The 17,188-nt window shown below is 47.1% G+C and overlaps 1 protein-coding gene across 2 annotated transcripts in view; it reads right to left on the bottom strand.

Moving 5' to 3' along the window:
- MYO1H (myosin IH) overlaps nt 1–17,188 on the bottom strand; it is an 833,585-nt gene that overhangs the window by 599,888 nt on the left and 216,509 nt on the right. For both annotated transcript variants that reach the window (XM_069619421.1, XM_069619420.1), the window contains exon 9: nt 1,406–1,519. In XM_069619421.1, the coding sequence (XP_069475522.1) occupies nt 1,406–1,519 (114 nt within the window). The remainder of the gene's footprint in view (nt 1–1,405; nt 1,520–17,188) is intronic.

Consider the following 17,188-nt stretch of genomic DNA (forward strand, 5'->3'; position numbering starts at 1 on the left):
TTGAGACATGGCTGCCCTGTTATTGTGTGGCACTAGGGGTTGTTCCCTTCTTCTGTGGGTAGGGCATTGTCTGGGACAATGTCCTGGTTGGCCCTGCACTCGTTGTGCTGGGTGTATAGGTGTCTGGTTTGTGGTTTGTGGATTGAGTTCGCCCACACATGGGCTGGTGGGCTCTTTAGTATGATGGTCGGGCTGTGCTGGCATGCATGAGCTTGTTTGCCATGAGCCATGAGCCATGTAGCGTGTGGCGTGAAGCTTCCTGTGTCTGTGGTCTTGGCTGGGGTTCGGAGCGTAGCCTGTGGTGCCCCACGTGTGGCCGTTGTCCTGGGTTGTGGTCACGTCAGCGGGTTCTTGCCTTTATTGTGTTATACTCCTCGTATTCTAGTGGGTATGGCTGCAGTGGCATCCGTGTGTTGCATGTGGCTATGATTGTTTTCTTTGCTCTCCTCGCGTTCTAGTGGGTTTATATGTGGAGGCCAAGTGGTGATTATCATATGCACGGTCGTTGGTTGGTGTGTTCTTTCTGTCGCTTGCTCTGCAAGTCTCTTCAGAATAACTTTACTATATTTACAGTCTTTAACAACGCAGCAGTTGCTACTTGCTTTGTAAATGCTCAACAGTTCTCTTAAACCATAGATCTCAACCATTTATGTCTCAAAGGCGGGTGAAAACCCCCGATTTTATTTTTGGCGGGTGCGGGCCCATTGAAGCGAATGGGCATGCAGGAGGCTTGACGGGTGAGTCAGCTGTTTACAAGGCAGGTGGTACCCGCCAAAAGCATGTGAGTGGAGAGCTATGCTTAAACCCAGTCTATCAAAACTGGTCCACTCCCACCTGAGATATTCAAAATCTTTAGATACTGCCTTACTGCTTCTGTCTTCTTTCTTGAAAGGATCTCTACAAAATTACTAAATTCGGGCCTAAAATCACAGAGCTTAAATTAACATAACTTCTTCTGAAAGTACTTTGAATAAAAGACAGTTAAGGAATTCAAAGCCCATTCCATTGCATTGTTCTCTCAGCCAATCAGCTTAGGTAACTGCTTCTCCATTTTGGTTTCTGAATCCTGCATTAGCTTAGTTACGGAACATAGGGAACAAAGCAACAAAACACCAAATGATCCCAAAATGATCTCTCCTCTAGCATCTAGCTCTAACAAAGCATCTCTCCATCCTACCACTGGCCATTTGCAGGACCTGACAGCTGTCCTTGGGGAGCCACCATTTTCAACAGTTGGGTCAGGTGCCTACCATTTTGTACCATGCCTGGTGTTGAATTCCAACCACATTCTCAGCTGCTAACATAATCATGGCCTTCTCCTAAGCACAGACCTATTTTTACTGTATTCTGTGAAGACACATTCTAATGTTACCATTCTTGTCCCATTTTCATTTGCAAAGAGTACCTTTGATATCCACCTGATCTGCGTGCCGTCGCTGATGATCGCACGACCATGGTTGTCTTCAGTAAATTGAATGTTCCCCAGGTGCAGAACGCTGCCAATGATTCCAAATAGATGCTGAGGCCAGAAAGAGAAATGCAACAAAGAAAAGAATTTACAGTCGGATTATCACAAGAGCTGGTTTCAGACTACACCTGATAACATAAGTGAGGCCAGCCCTGGACATTCACGTGAATCATGTCTTTTTCAACTGTGCAGCACCCTTCAGACAATTAATTAATTATTCCAGGACTTTTCAATCGAGAACATTCGAACAATTTTCTAAGTTGTGTCCCAAAATATCCAATATGTGTTTGCATTATTTACTTTTTAGTTACTATGTTTTAAGTTTAATTTGTCAACAGACGTATTCTTTAAACAATGATTAACAAATATAAGGAGACATTTCTCTCAAAATCGCCAGGGCAAAACGCAGCATACAAGTGCAAGCTCCACCAGAAGCCTGATTCATCAACAACAAGTAAAACTCCTTTATTTTCTCAGACTCTCTGACCTGGTCGCATGGATGGGCCAATTGAGTACTGCTGTGTCTATACACCATATGGGGAGGCTGGGGGCAAGGGGGTGGGGGTACACCTGCATTGCTAACCAACCAACACTGTCCTTTTTTTGTTCTTTGTAATAAATTGCCTGGACTGTTGTTAACAGGGATGGAGAGTAGGATGTTTGGAAGAAAGGGGCAATGGACTAGGAGTGCCTTACTCACTACAGTGAGTAAAATAACGTTACTTACCTGCAAGTATAGTTCTCCAGGATATGTATCTTTTACAGATGAACATTATTTTATTGTTCTCTGACATAGAAGTGGGAATCCCGTGTAATATTTACAATACATTAGCTATACATTGTTATGTCTAAATCCAAACACTGGGCCTCAGTAGGACCCTGGCGGTGACGGTATGAAGGGTGCCGGTAAGGCACCGGCACCGTTCATACCGTTCTGCCGCATTACGAGTTCTGCTCGTGGGTTCCTGACAGCCCGCCAGGTCCTACCTGGCGGGCTGTGGGGCACCCGCGAGCATAAGTTGTAATGCGGCCGGCACCATGCACCATGCCGGCGAATCCATGCTCCCCACCCCCATTCTGCCCTATAGGGCAGAATGGATATCGGGAGCCCGGCAATACCGCCACCCGCGAATGGGCAATTACCGGCCCATTCATCTCGTAATGAGCCGGTTATTGCCCAATCGCGGGAGGCGGTGCCGGTAGCGAGCAGGGCGGTAGCCATGCCTGCCATACAGGCACGGCTACTGCCATGCTTGTAATGAGGCCCACTGAGGCTTTTTTCTAGGACCATAGGACTTGCTTCCCCCCATCTGCCACAGACCTGCTAACATCATAACTCCACTGCTAATGCCTAACAACTCAGATTAAAAGTAGATAAGACACACTCATACACAAACTCTGGAGAGGCCAGGAGGGTTCCCTATGAATCCATAAAAGACACAACTAAACTTGCAGGTATGTAACTTTATTTCCGTAGTCATTTGATCTTTTATAGAATCATATGCGTTTTTCAATAACAACAGATTTTTCAGCAAAATGTCCCAGGGAGTTGGGGCCGTAGGTTGGTCTTATTAAAAAAAAAATGTCAAGATGGCTCGGCCAACCAGCATATCTGATCTTGCATCTTTATTGGGGTAACTTTGTTTGCAGAACACGCCCATGGAAGTCCAGGTTGCTGCTTTACATATGTTTCTCAAAGGTGTGTTTGCCAGGGATGTCGTCATCGCTGCCGCTGTCCGTCCGACTTGTAGAATAATCTGTCACTCTGCTTGATAGCTGTCTCTTAGGTGTCGGCCTGCCACATAGCAGACATTAATGCAGTCCACATTTATTTTGTTTTTTTCAGCTTTTGAGACAGTAACTTCCTGGTCGTGTCATAAGTGACATAGAGTGGGATGTAATTCACAGTCCTTCGTACAGTCAACTTAATAGCTCAGGAGATGTCTTCAGCCACATATGGATCATTGAAGAACACTGGTGGGGTCACTTCTTGATTTAAATGAAACTCTGGGAAGGACAGTGAAAGAAATGGTGGATGTTTACATAGATCCTCTTTGTTCTCATGACATTTGATATACAGTTGAGATATAGAGAGGGATTCTTTCTCACTGGCCATACATGACAACATTATTGCCACAAGGAAGGGGGTCTTCCACAAGCCATATGTCAAATCTGCTGAATGCATAGGTACAGATGGCACTGATGGGAGCTTGGTTAGTGTGCCATTTACTTTGCAAGCCGACGCTGGTGGCTTAATCAGAGGACATTTATGGAGTACACCCTTCAAGAACTCTTTAACAAGTGGGTTAGGTACTAAGGTGCCCTGTTCATGTTTTCTCTTGTATTGGGAAACAGCTGCTCAGTAAACTCTTATGGAAGAGTGTCGCACACCAGGCTGCATCAGATGAAGGGGATATAGTAAGTTTCCATGGAGTAGGCACTAGCTGGGTTTAAATGTGCTCCCTTACACCAAATGAAGTATCCTTTCCACTGGCAGTTTGAGGGAGGTCAGATTGTGTTGGAGAATAACCCCTTTACTCATTCTTATAAGTTCTGGGTGCACCATGAGCGTCCCCTGAGCGGGACATGTTCTGCTAAAGATTCATCAATCCAAGTACAAGATATGTCTGGCCTACACAGGAGATATAAAGTTCATTTTGCAGGATGAAGTCTTCAGCTTCTGACTGGAGTGGGCGCATAGAGTCAATGGCGAAACAATTCTCAAGAAACGGTTCTGCTAAATTGAAAATGCAAAAGTTGGAATTTGGGATATTTGGCTGTTGCAAACATGCCTATGTTCACACACATAAGGAATAACCAATTGCCATGTTTTGAACTATCTTCCACTCATGTGTCCAGTGGCCATCATACTTTCCGTTATGCCAGCCTCTGGATGCATTCCTAGCGGAGAAACACACACCAGTGCACACAGCATCCTTCACCCAAATAAATCATGACTTCTCTCCCGCTGACACAAGTGGTCAGTTCTAGCACAACCGTACTCCAGGCCTCCATCTATGTGCACCCTCAGGGGCAGTGGAACCCTGAGGTGGACTGGGAACTGAAACTGGCCCTGGAAATGTTTTTCAAAGTGGCCCTATATTTCACCTTGCAGGCAGATGTAGCAACCAAGCCCAACCCATCTTTGCTCATAGGGAAAGCTTAACTGCTTACCAGAGAGCCTGAGATTGCCCACTCACATCACAGTGATGCAACTATTAGTACCAGGCTTTACATTTGAGGCCAAAACAAAGGCATTTTCTTGGTCAGGTGGGCCCCTTTTAAACACCACCCTAATGCCTGTCTAATCCTATTTGTGATTAAAATCATGTAATCTCACTGTACAGTCGTAGACATCCATTCCAAGTGGTGTTCCTTTGGCAGCGTCCTCATTTGTAGCCTGGATAATAATGGAATTAGAAGGAGGGGGGGAGATATTAACCTAACAGTGCCCTGAATTTTCTGACTGTGACAGATGTTGATGTCTTGGACTGGAAGAGGACTGCCATCTATCAAATAATTTTGAACCTTCAATCTATTAGTTAGGTAGTATTTGCCGGTATATCCAGAATTGCTCAGAAGCAAGGAACATTTTTCCCCGTTAACCGAAAGTCACAGATGCTGAAACAGTTTCAGGCGCTACATAAGCACCATGTTCATTCATTGTGCTCTGTTGTCCTGGAATAACCAGTGATGTATGAAGGGCTAGGCATGAAAGCCTTCCCTGAATAGATGCTCTGTGAACACTCTTGGTGCCGAACGCAACCTTATATTTACAGCTCCCAAGAGGAACCACAGAAGGCGCTGGTGCTTGTAATCAATGGAGAGGCTACAATAAGCATCCCGCAGTTGCAGGGGCGTATGTGGGGGCTTCAGGCATGTACGATTATGTGGGCATTTGAAACCTTGCGTCCACCAACACGAGCATCCTATCGAATGCTGATGTCCATGATAGGCCCTGTACACTCAGATTTCTTTTTACCAACAACTAACAGGTGTAAAATCCCTGACGCCATTGTTCCTTGTGGACTTGTTCCACTGCCTCCTTGCGTAACATATTTCTCATTCTCCTTCTGAGCATGGAAAGCTGAATGTTTGCTTGGATAACTCTGTGCGGCAAACTGAAAATAGTCTCCATCACGCATAAATGCCTAAATAATTCTGCCCCGCAATACCTTAGAGAAAATATCACCAAAAAACCATCCTTACGCTTTACAAGGTCATCAAACTCGCATTATATAACAATGCCTAGATACAAATTGAAAAAGGCTGGCAGAGCCAGCTTTGCCGTACAAGCTACCCACTATTGGAATTTGCTCCCTACTCATCTGAGAAAGGACCAATCCTGCCAATGCTTTAGGAAACAGACCAAAAACTGGTTAATATCGAATGACATCTGACCACCTATGTCCACCCCCTCATGCCCTCTTCAAACTGTCTCCGTGATGTACTGTACCTGATCTTGATACTTGCCTGTCATGACTGTCCGTTTATACTGTTTGCAAATATCTTGCTATGTACATATATTATGGGTATACGAACAGATGTATACCATATGGTCCGTTAAAGCTTGTAGACTTTGAAATGCAGTCTATACCATCTGTAACTATTCCCTTGTAAATTCATTTATGTGTGTATATATAACCTTATGCAAGTCCTTATAATCGCATATCTTTGTATATGCACCTTTATGTAAGTCCTTAGCGCGCCCAGATACCTGAGGGTTTGGTGCGCTTAACAAATCAATAAAACAAACAAAACAAACAAACAACCAACGAGGCACTGGCTTTTGATTAAATGCCAGTGTATGATGCTGAAACAGTATTTGTAGCACCATTTGTCTGATGTTATCTCCTCCAATTCTGAGGCAAAAGGGAAAATCCTGCCGCCAAAGGTAGGTTTTGGAGGATGGGTGTAGGTAGAAAGTCCAGGTTAGTTGTGCTGCGTCCCACAATGCTTAAAACCTCCTGTACAAGCACAGAGCACAGATTTGCAAATTATGTTGTCCCCTTTCTGGGGCTATTGGTGAAATTCAATGCTCTGACTGATTTGGTATCTGAGTCGTTGCTGTGGGCGAATAACCACTACAAAGTACCTTCCTCTATCACATCGAAAGAGAGAGGGGACAGCTTTGCATGATCAATCCCATAACCTTATCAATATCAGTGTCAGACTTGATAGCATAAGGATCATTCTCCACCTCTTTGCCAAACAGCTGCTCTTGATTGAAAGGGCTATCCAGCACTTTTGTCTGTACATCAACTCTGAAATAGGTACATTTTAGAAACACATTCCTTGTAAGAACCTGGCTGTTTTTCCTATTGTGGAAGCCAGTGTAAAATGAGCTTTTTTGGACAATCATCCCAACACTTTGGTACCAGGCTGCTTTCATTGTATGTTTTGGGGAAATCAGTTTGGACATTTTCTCCCATTAATCTCTATCATATTTGTTGGCATTGATGTAGTGTTGGAGGGCCTATGAGGTTGTGGAAACCGTGCAGCCATACTGTGCACAATTAAAACTCTGCCACTTCTTTTTTTAATTTATTTTTATTTATTGTTTTATGGTTTCCCAAAAACCTTACACAAATTAAATACAAATCAAACACTGTATCATATTTATCACATCAACATAACAAAAGTAAATCACTATGTTAATCAGTTTGTTAAAAAAATGTCGTTTAAACAACATCCTAAAACAATAATCAAAGAAATTACTCCCCCCCACATCAACCTCGCCGCTAAACATGTTCTTAGAAAAATCTGAGTTGAAATTCACAATGTGTTTATCGAATGCCTTCAAGCGAATAGAAAGCAAGGACTGACAGTCCATCAACCAATGTTTCAGGGTTTCCAACCCGCCATTGCTGTTACAATACTGACATACAAGAGAAAAGGGCAACGTCGGAGACTTGGGCCAACCTCTAATCCTTTCCTTAGTATGGAATTGGTTTAACTTGAAGAGCAGATATGTCAATCTCAATTTATCACATGGACAGCGCATCAAGTAAACGGACAAATGGTCCTTCTTATGAGGAAAGCTTGCATATTCGGAATACAGAGAGAAGGAGGGCAGGTCCTCAAGTGTTATCCTCCAATCATCCTGAAAGAATTTAACCTCAACCACCTCTTGTCTAAATTTCAACGCAGCACTGGAACCAATATAATCCAGCAGATTAAGCATGCGAGTGTTAACAGCTTTGACAGATTTAACAGAGGACATCGGTATGATCTTATGAAAATCGATGTATAGAGAGTTAGGAGAGAGAGAGACAATATTTTCTGGTAGTTGGAAAGAAGCCTCCGAGCCTGGAGTGAGATACGGTCCAATTTATGTCTTATAATTGAACTAAGTATAGAAGAGGCAAGACCCAAAACCTGTTTCCAAATGTGTCCCTGCAAAGAGTCCAAAAAATAACCCATATCAAGAAGAGACAAAACCAGCCCATGCAGCAGTGTCGGTTCTTTCTTTGCTAGATAGTATTTTAGGGCCAGAATAAGAGAATATTTGCACAGTTTTGAGTAGATTCTCTTCATATGAGATAAGAGAGGAACAATCTTGTCTCTTAGGATCAACTTCCATGTCTGTATAGAGGCAGTAAGATTATATCCCAAATACCACAGAGACTCAACTCTCTCCACTCTCGCCCCTGCAAGTGTCCACCATAGAGTCTTTGCCTTTCTTACCCCAGAAAAAAACAACTTTAGACTTAGCTTCATTTGCCATAAGATGATTTGCCTCAGCATAGGAGTGGAAGATATTCAGCTTTTTCTGCAGGCCCATGGCAGTTCTATCGAACAAGATGATATTGTCCACAAAAGCTTACCAGTGTATTTTTAGGTGGCCCAATCTGAAGGGGATCTTGTCTTTAGCAGCCCACAACTCCTCTATATTGCTGAAATAGGCATTGAAGAGAGTGGGAGCAAGCATGCATCCCGGCCGTACACCAAGATGGACTGGAATTGCATGTGAGACCACTCCCAACTGGTTAAGACGCACCCTCATCATGGAATTCTGATGAAGGAGCACAATCAGTTTTACCAAAAAGAGAGGAACACCTCATGCAATGAGCTTTGCCCGCAACTTCTCTCTTATAACACATTCGCAGGTGGACGGCATGTCCAGTGAGGCCATATAAATGTTACCAGCTTGGTTGTGCTTAGCCCCATGTAAGAGATGGGATAAAATCGTGGCATTTAGGGTAGTCCCCATACCCCGCCGGAAACCCAACTGGAAAGGCGAAAGGACTTTGAGTTGTTGTAGATGTTGATTCAAATCTCTGAGCAAATGAATAGAAAAAACTTTGCTCACTGCGTCAATAAGCAATATAGGCCTGTAATTTGAAGGGTCCTTCCCGTTCCCCGTTTCAAAGATTGGAAATAACAGGAGATTTGGACCAGGACAGAGGAACCAATTGAGTATTACAAATGCTGTCGAAGAAGGGTTTCAAAAACACCGCCCATAGAGCCGGATGCTTTTTCAGAAGAAGCGGAGGCAGACCACCGGGCCCTGGAGCCCTTGAGGACTTTACTTTAGAGATTGCCCATTCAATGTCTTCCGTATCACTTGACCTAAAGTGGGATCGTCTGCTCCAGAAAACAAAGAGGGCACAGCACATTTGTACATGAAATAAATCAACCTGAGTCGACTCGCAATTGATCTTAGATTTCTGGCCAGAGAGGGTATTAATTTGGGTCCAGAAATGTCTTGCATCCGCCTTCATGAGAAGAGTCAGTCTAGAGTGATTATCACTGAGGAACAATTTCTACGGTGTTGTAGAATCCGCCTCTTTGCCAAAATATAATCTGCAGTACAAAGGTCATGCATTTTGAGCGTCTAATTTCCTTCCGTTTAGAAGCCAATATTCGCACATCAAAAAGATGAGATTGCGCGGTTCTCTGCGGGGAGACATCACACTCGGAAGAGAGATGATTTAAGCATTTAGTTATCACCACATCCAGCGGATTAGACGTTAGATAGGCTGTACGACCTAAGCAGATCAGGGAAAGACGGCAAAAGCATAAGAACATCAACTGTTAGCTTTAAGTTAACATGAACCAGGTCTGGTATTGGGGAGGGCCAAAGTGGGAATAATGAGAACTAGTGTTGCCTTTTTTGCCTGCAAGTGCATCCTTGGAATATTTTTAAAAGGGGGAAAGGCATAAAGGGTACCCCTACTCCTCAGAAAAGGAAATTGTGGCCAAGACCATCTCACCTGACCTCAAACTGAAATATTTCTGAAGAGTGAAACTGGTTGCAAACAGGTTGAACCTGAATGCTTTGAAAGGCCTGTCTTCTTATATGCCATTCTACCAGATGCCTTCTAGTTTGATGATAATGATGTGTTTTCTATATAGTGCTTTCACCAAAGCTCTTTACATAGAAGATATCTACTTATAATATCACCCATCCGAAGGTCATACTCATTTATCGCCCTCGGGAGGATTAAAGGCTGAGTTGGCCTTGCCGAGATTCGAACCTACGATCTGCAGATCGCAGCAGCCGATTAATTCTGCTTATACCTTTATTTGTCTGGGAAGGCAAAACTCCCCCAAAACATTTGTTAGGGCTGCCAGCTTTCTGGGTCCTGTTTCCCAAAGGTTTGTTTCTGTAACGGGTAGCTGTGTACTGGTTGTCCTTCCACCACCTGTTTGTACAACAGACCCTTTCTTTTTCAAAACACTGCATCGCAAAGAACAATGTTAGAATCTATAAAGAGTTGATGTGAAGCCAAGACTATTGCGAAGACCATCTCCCATCAGTAGAAAGCCTGTCGCAGGGAGCCCTCCCCCCCCATATGCTCAAAGTCTAGAAGAAGGCCTGGGTTAGAGCCAAAAAGATTTAATTCCAGGCATTCATGTGCTTTAGTCACCATTGTAGCACTTTTTGCGCACTTCAGAAGCAAAAGGGCAGAGTCTGAATAAACTCAACCTTGCTGCACATGTTTATTTTTAAATCTCTGCAGACCTTGGGCCTCATTACGACCCAGGCGGTAATCTGCCAACATTACCGCCATGGCATAATGAGCGTTTACGCCGTGGGCCGATGGCGTAAAGAGCGCCACATTACGACCCATCGCGCACGAGCATTACGCCATGGCGGTAATGTAATTAACGCCATGGCGGAAAAGGCCCCTACCGGCATCGTAGGGCGAGCAAGGTGCACTTCCGCCACCGTAAGTAGCGGCCACCGTAATTAGCGGCCACCGTAATTAGCGGTGGCCGCAATTAGCGGTCACCGTAAAAAGCAGAACCGGAAATAGCGTCATCGCAGTGGAACGGGAAACAGCACGTCGGCCATCTTTAAAAACACAATCCATTGCCATCCTTCCGAACAACACCAGATCCAACCCTGACACCTGTCCCAACCAATCACCCACCCATCCAACCACCCAAAAATGCCTAAAGTTGTTAAGAAGGCATGTGACCGCCAGCGCTAGGAAAGATTTTGCCGGGAGGAACTCTGCATGCTTGCGGAGACCCTGCAAGACAACGCAGCTGTCGTTTTCTCGCCGGAAATGACCAGGCCAGCGATAGCAAAAAGAAGGCCATCTGGGCCCTGGTGGCCGAGCGCGTCAGCGCGGTGGGGACCGTACCCCGCACCCCACAGCAGTGCACGAAGCGCTGTGATGACCTTCGCATACGGGTCAGAGCTGTCATCTCTGCGAACCGCAACCTTGCCCTGGGTACCGGTGGAGGTTCGGAATCCCCACTAAAACTCCAACCGTGGGAGGAGATTTGTGCAACCACGATTGGCATGGAAGGCATTGAAGGCGTCGGAGGGATGGAAAGGGGAGTTCCGACATCAGGCGATGAAGGTAGGTGCCTCAAACAAGACATGCCATAGTCACTGCAGTCCATTCATGTGTAGCACAAGGTTGCCCTAGAGTGTAAATGCAACACATTAGCTCCACACTGCCCATAGCCACATGCGACCACCACCCTGTATACACTGCTGGCACCCACATACCCGCATCCACATTCCACACAAAAAGGAGACAACCTGCATGGCCCTGCCTGAAATCTGCCTCATCTACTGACCAGAATCATGTCAATCATTGTCATTCCAAAGTCCGCAGACCCATCAATAACGCCCTCCCTCCTTTGCTCCACCACAAGCACAGATTCACACCCCGAGGACCAGGACACCCCTGCGATGAAGAGAGCCAAGAAGGCCAATAATACCATCCCCGCACCCTCAACCTCAGCTGCAGTGAGGCAGACCCCACAACAAGCAGAATCCACTGCAAGCAAACCGGACGGCCCACCGGCAAGCACCCCTGTAGGCAGCAGGCCAGCAGCAGCAGCTCCACCTGAACCAACATTGCCTGCCACAGAAGGCACCGGGTCTGCGGCAAGCAGCAACATGGGTGAAACAGCTGCAATTGCTGCATGTTCAGACTCTGACATTGAGGAGCACAAAGTCAGAAGCCCCACTGACCTTCTACATTCCCCCTGTTTGTCAAACACCAGCCCCCATGAGGATCTCACACAGGGGCACACAGAGGAAGAGGAGTGGCCTTCTACCCCATGCCCAGTCCTCAGTCCACAGAGCAGCCCCTCCAACACACCACCAGCACTGGGCATGGCCCAGCAGGGGCAGCAGTCCCTCGAGGACATCATAGAATGGCAGCAACAACTGTCCACGATGCTGACTGAGCATGCCGTGGAATGTGTGGGGGCTAGGGCAACCATTGAACAGGCCACGGAGACCCGAAGGGCCGAAGTACCGCAGAGCACTGCCACCCTGAGGGATGCCATGCAGGCCATGTCTAGGGACATTTGTGGTGAACTTGCTGGGTTGCGTCGTGCGCTCACTGAGCTCACCCACACCCTACAGGACGTGCATGCACGGGGGCAGGCAGGGACATCCTCCGCTGCCAGTTCTGCACAGAGCAGCCCTGTCCGACGTTCCGGACGTAACCTGCGCTCCACAGCCAGGGGTGCCCCGGGGGCCGGGAGAGGGGGCTTGTAACAGCCTGTGGCCACTGTCACAGGCATCTGTTGACACTTACATGGGGTGTGTTGGGGTGTGCAGGGGGAGGGGGGAGGGGGGAGGTGGGAGGGGGTGTGTTGGGGTGTGCAGGGGGGAGGTGGGAGGGGGTAGGGGGTGTGTTGGGGTGTGCAGGGGGGAGGGGGTGTGTTGGGGTGTGCAGGGGGGAGGGGGTGTGTTGGGGTGTGCAGGGGGGAGGGGGGAGGGGGTGTGTCACGACGTTTTATGATTGAAATACACTTTTTGCTTTTCCGAAATGAAATGTGTGGACATTTTCATTGCATATGTGTGCTTTATTGGTGTACAGTCCACAGTGTGCATGTCCCAGAGACACACAGTGCCCCAAGTGCATTCTCCATGTGATACACACCAGCCGTGTGTGCTAGAAGCAGTGGTCGATGATAGTTTGGCGCATTGCACGCCGTCAGGTGGTTGCAGTTCTGCGTCAGGGGGGAGGGGCACATTCCGTCTGACGCACATATTGTGTAGCATGACACATGCCATGACGATCTTTGCCACCTTCTCATGGCGGTACAGGAGTGCCCCACCAGACCTGCTGAGGCATCGGAACCGTGCCTTCAATAGGCCGAATGTCTGCTCTATGACCACACGGGTACGTGTATGTGCACGGTTGAAGTCCTCCTCGTGCTGGTTCTGCGGGTTCCGGACTGGTGTAAGGAGCCACCTCTTCAGGGGATAGCCTGCATCACCTGTATGTAGGCGAGAATGTATGTGTCAGTCATGACGTCTGATCAAGAACATGATGTGCCACCATGGCTTGCATCCAACTGTTACTTTGGCTCACTTCTACATGCACTAATTAATTCACACAATGCAACCAGTATATGCTCATGGCTCCCATGGCCTGTTTTGCATGCCATCACCCAATGTATGCAGAGGGGTTGAGTGCATTGTGAGTGCCCATCCACTGTGTCCGTTCATGCCGTTTGGTTAGTTGGCCTGGCACATGTCCTGTGATGACAATGCGCACATCATTGCAACATTGCTGTGGGCCTCATCATGACCCCAGTGAGCAATGCTGATGTAGACAGGGACATTTTGGGTGCCCTGCTGTCTGTGTAATGGTGTGTTGATGTTTCTGTCCGTCATGTGCCTCCTTCGTGGGCAGTTATGGGGGACAGGCCTATCGGTTGATGGTGTTTGGTGACGTGCATGTAGGTGCTTTTCATTGTTGAGTACAAAAAAGAAGGTGGGTGAGGCGCGCACTCCCGGTCCTGGTCAATTGAACCTGTTGCAAAAAATATAATAAGTAGCTGGGTCAAATCCCAAAATGGACAAATATTCACAGGGTTAGATCCCTTCTGCTGCAAATCAGGTACTCAGTAATATCAGGGTTAGATCCCTTGCTGCAAATCAGGTACTCAGTAATAACAGGGTTAAATCCCTCAGCTGCAGTTCTGTGGTCTGTAGTTGTTCTCCTCCTAGCGCTTTCTTATCTCAAATAATCATCAGGGAGGCTGTAGAGCAGGTGTGTCTAATTAGACTCAAAGGATTCTGGTAGCTGTAGTGAAAACGTTTTTTTCTGTTCAGGTGACCAGCAACCGACACCCCTCCAAAGCACAAGTCCTTCCCAAATTTGGGGGAGGGGAGAGAACCATCTTTATGATTCTCCAAAGTGGGGCACAGTCACCCCGTGGCGCTGCCTCTGGAGCCCGGGACTCCCATAGCATTCAGTACAAAAAAGAAGGTGGGTGAGGCGCGCACTCCCGGTCCTGGTCAATTGAACCTGTTGCAAAAAATATAATAAGTAGCTGGGTCAAATCCCAAAATGTACAAATATTCACAGGGTTAGATCCCTTCTGCTGCAAATCAGGTACTCAGTAATAACAGGGTTAGATCCCTTGCTGCAAATCAGGTACTCAGTAATAACAGGGTTAAATCCCTCAGCTGCAGTTCTGTGGTCTGTAGTTGTTCTCCTCCTAGCGCTTTCTTATCTCAAATAATCATCAGGGAGGCTGTTGAGCAGGTGTGTCTAATTAGACTCAAAGGATTCTGGTAGCTGTAGTGAAAACGTTTTTTTCTGTTCAGGTGACCAGCAACCGACACCCCTCCAAAGCACAAGTCCTTCCCAAATTTGGGGGAGGGGAGAGAACCATCTTTATGATTCTCCAAAGTGGGGCACAGTCACCCCGTGGCGCTGCCTCTGGAGCCCGGGACTCCCATAGCATTCAGTACAAAAAAGAAGGTGGGTGAGGCGCGCACTCCCGGTCCTGGTCAATTGAACCTGTTGCAAAAAATATAATAAGTAGCTGGGTCATTGTTGACAATGTGGTCTGATTTGGTAGAATGCACTTGCAGATGGTTGTGTCATGGTTGGGACACAACCTCATTCACATGGTAGGGCTGCATACATTGGGTATTGGCTTTACTGGTGTTGGGTGGAGTATGGGTTGCTTTAGGGTATCCTCTGTCTCCGTTCACTCTGCTACTCACAGCCAGGTGGAGTATGCATCATTCCCCCCCTTTCAGCCAGGTGGAGTATGCATCATTCCCCCCCCCTTTCAGCCAGGTGGAGTATGCATCATTCCCCCCCCTTTCAGCCAGGTGGAGTATGCATAATCCCCCCCTTTCAGCCAGTTGGAGTATGCATCATTCACCCCCCCTTTCAGCCAGGTGGAATATGCATCATCCCCCCCCTTTCAGCCAGGTGGAGTATGCATCATTCCACCCCCCCCTTCAGCCAGGTGGAGTATGCATCATTCCCCCCCCCTTTCAGCCAGGTGGAGTATGCATCAGTACGTCATTCACCTACCCACTTCACATTTCCATGGTCATGACATTGGACTCACCGAGTAGCCAGGATCTTGGGCCTGCATGTCGCTACATGTAGCGTGGTATTGTGGAGTTCCTCAGGACCATAGAATCCTGGGTTGATCCGGGGAATCAGGCACAACAATGTGTGATGATCTTGTTGGAGTCACAGACCAATTGCACGTTGATTGAGTGGAACTGTTTCCGGTTGCGGTACGGTACCTCCATGGCACGTGGAACCACCAATTCCACATGGGTGCAGTCGATGGCACCAATGCAACCAGGTATGCCGGCTAGTGCATCGAAACCCACTTTGGGGTTTGCAATCTCCTGGGCAGTCCGTGGTAATGAGATGTGGTCGTCTGTGTGCTTGAGGAGGGCATCGAGCACTTGGATGAGTGTTCGTGAGAATAATGGTTGTGAAATGCCATGCAAGTGCCCCACTGTGTGCTGGTAGGTGCCTGTGGCCAGGAAGTGGAGTACAGACACTACCTTCAGTTGGGGTGGGATGGCGGTTGGAGTTTCTATCATGCTGACAATGTTGTTGTGTGTCATGTCTACGATGGCGGTGATGGTGTCCCGGTCCAAACGGCACAGGGTGTGGATCTGCTCAGCAGTGAGGTTGAATGGATTGGCTCTGATGCGTGGGATTGGGGGCTGCCTGCGTGGTGGCACTGGCTGTGCTGGTGGGGCTTGCTGGGCCTGCCTTGCCCTCCTTCTCCTCCTGCGTCTCCTCTGTGCTGCCTGTTGTTGTTGTTGCTGTTGTAGCACTTGCATTGCTATCAGGTCCTCCAGCCCCAACATTGCTAGTCGTATTGGTATCATTGTGGAGTGTGACTGGGTGTGGGAAGGGGTGGGGTGTGCTCTTTTTGTACTTCCTGAGTCTGTATTGCCTTCACCTGTGCTGTTTCTGTGCACCTGTGGCAGCTGCATTCACTTTACATGGCCTTTTACGGTTGGTTCGTGATGGCGTAATTAGCACCATGGCGGTAAGGTACTAAACGCGCTGGGTGATGGCGTTAGGTGCATGTCCGCTTGGGTCGGCATTCGCGTACCTTTCCGCCATGGCGCTAAGTACGGTGTGGGAGGTCGCGTGCGCGCGCCCTTGGCGCAGTTAGCGGCAGCGTTAACTACGATGCCGCTAATGGCATCGTAGTTAACGGTCACGGGTCATGATCGGACCTGGCGGAAAACGATGGCGGTAACCATTTACCGCCATCGTTTTTCACTTAGCGCCAGGGCCGTAATGAGTAATGAAGGGGGGCAGGAAAGATTGTTTGGATGGATGCCAACAGTAGCCCTACTATCCTGACTTACAGTGTCAGCGTTATCATAAGAGTGGCTATTACGCTCACAATCTCTCCTCTGATCTTGCAAATCTTTCATTGTCAATATGAAGAGTGGTGGCTGCACAGTTTATGATGTAATCTAGAAACTACATTCCCTGGGAAAGACATGTTTCTGACTTTTTCCAATATTTGAGAAAACCCAAGCTCGCCAGCAGACTGATGGGTTGCTTGCATACGCCTTGACAGTAGTGATGGAGCCTGTGCCATAATAAGGATATTGTCTAAATATAAATAATTACCTTATACCCTTTTCTCACAAAAAACCTACAACAGGCTGTAATAGCTTGGCAATATACCAAGAGGTTGAGAAGAACCCAAAGAATAATTAAACAAACTAAAAGATATCTTGGCATCACTAGAAACACATGTACTCATGATCAGTTGCAATTGTTAAATAGGTGCCATTGATATCTAGGCATATAGGACAATCCCCTGGCTTCATTAAGACAACCATCTCCTTCTAGAAGAGCCTGTAAGTCACAAACAGATTGAGATACCTCAGGTTGAAGACTGGGCGCAGTCTTTCTTTCCAGGAACACATTGCTGAAAATAGTTTCTGATTTCATGCCATTTTCTATAGCCTTCTTTGTCTGTAATTGTGCAATT

The sequence above is a fragment of the Ambystoma mexicanum genome, chromosome 10 (assembly GCF_040938575.1).
Source record: "Ambystoma mexicanum isolate Mex_15411 chromosome 10, UKY_AmexF1_1, whole genome shotgun sequence".
NCBI lineage: Eukaryota > Metazoa > Chordata > Amphibia > Caudata > Ambystomatidae > Ambystoma > Ambystoma mexicanum.